We start from the raw sequence: 3647 nt of genomic DNA, 5'->3' as shown, positions 1-3647 counted from the left end.
AAAAAAAAAAAAAAAGAAAGAAAGAAAGAAAGAAAATCATAAGGAATAGAAAATATATTTATTCATTATCCTCATCATCTTCATGTTGAGTAGGCTAAGGAAGAGAAAGAAGAGGGTTTGGTCTTGCTGTCTCAGGGCTTGCAGAGGCAGAAGAAAATCTATGTGTAAGTGGACCCACATAGTTCAAACCTGTAGGGTTTCTGCAGTGTTTCTTTCCAATCTTTTATTCCTTTTATTTATTTCTCTTGTATTACTGTATTGACTAGAACTGACAATATCAAAATCATCTGCAAATGATGACTTGATTTTTGTTTTTCATTTCTCTTTCTGTCCTTTCGGCCAGAACCTTCTGCATAATGTTGAATAAAAGCAGTGATAGCAAGTACCCTTGTCCTATTCCTGATTTTAAGGACATATATTTGCTATAGGTTTTTATAGTTGCCCTTTATAAATTTAAGTACGCTTTCTGAGTCTTAGTTTGCCAAAAGATTTTTAATAACTCAGAGGATGTTGAATTTTACCAAATGTTTTCTTTGCATATATTTTCCCCATAATTGTGTGCGTGCGTGTGTGTGTGTGTGTGTTTTTTTTTGAGACAGAGTCTCACTTTGTCACCCAGGCTGATGGGCACTGGCACAGTCTAGGCTCACTGCAACCTCTGCCTCCCAGGTTCAAGTGATTGTTGTGCTTCAGTCTCCTGAGTAGCTGGGATTACAGGCATGCACCACCACTCCTGGCTAATTTTTGTATTTTTAGTACAAACAGGGCTTCACCATATTAGACAGGCTAGTCTCAAACTCCTTACCTCAGGTGATCTGCTCACTTCAGCCTTCCAAAGTGCTAGGATTAAAGGCATGAGCCACCATGTCTGGCGATCCATAATTATATTATTTTTCTTTAATTTGTTCATGAGAGTTCCATTAATTTTTGCTTTGTTTCCGTGCAAAAGTAGCCTCATCTTCCTGAGTGCCAGCAGCCACTCCAGCTAAGACCTTGGGAGAATAGTGTTTGAGGCCTCAGGGTTCCTCTTTAAGCAGCAATTCCTAAAGTAGGCTAGGTTCCAGCAAGGTAAGGGAGATTTTGTGTGAACTATACAATTCCCTATTTCACATATAGCAGTCATGGTCACTGTGTCCAAGCTGAGGGTACAATCTGCTAGGATGATGCAGAGTGTGGTATGTAAAAGCGAGACTGCACATTGTTGGTACACACAGCATTTCCCAATTCCTAGATGCAGCTCATGACTTGTGTACATGAGGGAAAAGAAGGCAACACATACAACCAAGGCCACATCTGGCACAGATGAGCAGAAACCACGAAGGCCTGGGCAGGCTCATAAAGATCCAACATTCACTTCCTGAAGTATTCCAAACCATGCCCTCCACCGTCGTTGTTTAGGAGCAAACACTTGGCCTCAAAGGCTTATGATGCCCATGGCAGGAGTCCGGGGATTCTGCCTCAGGTGGCTCGTCCAAGTGGATTTTATAATGGCAGTTCACACAGGGAACAGCACTCAGGTCTCTGAAACAAAGCTTTCCATTTCTTGTAAACCCATAGGGACCAGCTCCCTTGAAAGGAGGTAGCCAGAAGTGTCTTATAGATATCCTAGGGCAAAATTCAGTAATTGCACTTCAGGGTACCTGTTTGGGCTTGTCACTTTAATGCTTCCACTGCTGATGACATTTCTTAAGGTTAGACTCATTTTTGTACCTCAACCCAATCAGACATCCAGGTCTAGATTTTCTCCCTACCAAGCACCAATGAAAATGAGGGGCTCTGGAACCTTGAAACCTACACACTATGTGAAGCCTGGCATCTTCAATAGGTGCTTGGAACAAATTAAATGCTTAATAAATCACCTTTGCCTTCTTTTTCCAAACAGATCCCAAATCAGCAAAGTGGAACTCTTTAGATCATTCCAGAAGCTGCTAAACAGAATTGCAAGGGACAAGTGGCCAGACTCCCTCAGGTGATGCTATTGACCTATGTTTTTTCATATTTAGGAAGACTTTTGTTTCGATTCTGGCTTATGAATCAAAGCTTTGGCAGGAGTGGTGGTTCAGCAAGCCAGTGGGCACTTATTGTTGACCACATGTTCTTCTTTTTCCATGGCCCTGTTTGCAGATACATGCATGATCTGAGATGCAGAGGATGGGTAGTTGGGTGGTAGAGAGTTATAAAAAACTAAGGATAGAATTGGGGCTCGGCCATTCCAGGCCCTCCTTTGATTCCACCTCTAAATGGAGATCACTGTGGAAATGTGAGTGATCCAAGAGCTATATATTCTAAGTGTTACTCTCCTCTATTCCTTTTGAATTTGCAGCTCTATGATTTAAATTGCTCTTCAAACAGGAATGTAGAGAACTCTAAAGTAGGTGAGTGCAGTGTCCTTCTGACAGTGACTACCTTAGTTAGGTCCAGTTACACAGGTGACGGACACAGTTCCGGCATAACCGCCTTCATTTCAGACACCTGCCGCAAGTTAAGCAGGGCCCCAAACCACCCATACTTCTGACCAACTGGCTACAAATTTAAGTGTCTCCACTCCCCGTCATGTTCAGTTATTCACTAGAATGTCTCTCAGAACTCAGAAAACCACTATAGTTGCAATCAAAGTTTTATTATGAAAGAGACAGATCAGTACTGGCCCAAAGGATAGAGATATAGGGTGAGATATGTGAGGGTCCCAAAGGCAAAGCTTCCATATCCTCAGGACACATCACCTTCCCAGCACATTGCTGTCTATCACCAACCAGGAATGTCACTCATATATCAGTATCCAAAGTTTTTCTTGGAGTTTCATTAGCTATTTTGATTTATTGAATTATTGGCCACATGATGTGATTGAACTTAATCTCCAACTCCTTCCTCTTACAAGAGGTCAAACTGATATCAGGTGTCTCAGTGCTCCAATTATTTACATGGTTGGTCTTTCCTGTATGGCGAGTATCATCCTGAAACTACCTCAGGGGACCATCATGAGTCACATGGTTAAACATAAACTTACAAAAGGTCAGAGATCCACTGTGAATGACAAAGACACTTCCAAAAACTCCAAAGTTTAGAGGCTCCCAGGAAGTGGTGACAAAGACCAACCCAATCCTTCATTATATGACAGTGGGGAAGCTAAGGCGTAGCTGGAAACTTCTATATGAAGAGGCTGGCCACTTGTCATCACCATCCCACATACTGAAGTGATGCATCTGTGGTCAGTTGACTTCCTTCTTTTCTGGAAAAATGAACCAAGCTGAAACTGAATGGGTTTCTATATAGTCAATGTGTCAAACAAGTCCGGATTTAGGTAAGGAGAGACTTTATTGTTTTGTTTTTGTTGTTCTTTGTTTGTTAGTTTTTGAGACAAAATTTCACTCTTGTTGCCCAGGCTGGAGTGCAATGGCGTCACCTCAGCTCACTGCAACCTCCGCCTCCTGGGTTCAAGTGACTCTCTTGCCTTAGCCTCCAGAGTAGCTGGGATCACAGGCACACACCACCACAGCCGGCTAATTTTTTGTATTTTTAGTAGAGATGAGGTTTCACCATCTTGGCCAGGCTGGTCTTGAACTCTAGACCTCAGGTGACCCGCCTGCCTCAGCCTCCCAAAGTGCTGGGGTTACAGGCATGAGCCACTGCTCCTGGCTTTTTTTTTT

At 42.5% G+C, this 3647-nt stretch overlaps 1 protein-coding gene across 3 annotated transcripts in view; it reads left to right on the top strand.

Moving 5' to 3' along the window:
- ADAT1 (adenosine deaminase tRNA specific 1) overlaps positions 1-3647 on the top strand; it is a 27990-nt gene that overhangs the window by 21865 nt on the left and 2478 nt on the right. For all 3 annotated transcript variants that reach the window (XM_037739270.1, XM_017530594.2, XM_017530595.2), the window contains exon 9: positions 1883-1969. In XM_037739270.1, coding sequence (XP_037595198.1) covers positions 1883-1969 — 87 coding nt within the window. The remainder of the gene's footprint in view (positions 1-1882; positions 1970-3647) is intronic.

The sequence above is a fragment of the Cebus imitator genome, unplaced genomic scaffold (genome assembly GCF_001604975.1).
Source record: "Cebus imitator isolate Cc_AM_T3 unplaced genomic scaffold, Cebus_imitator-1.0 Scaffold66, whole genome shotgun sequence".
In the NCBI taxonomy this organism is placed as follows: domain Eukaryota; kingdom Metazoa; phylum Chordata; class Mammalia; order Primates; family Cebidae; genus Cebus; species Cebus imitator.
Note: the sequence above shows the minus strand (reverse complement) of the source record. Positions and strands in the feature narration are given on the sequence as shown.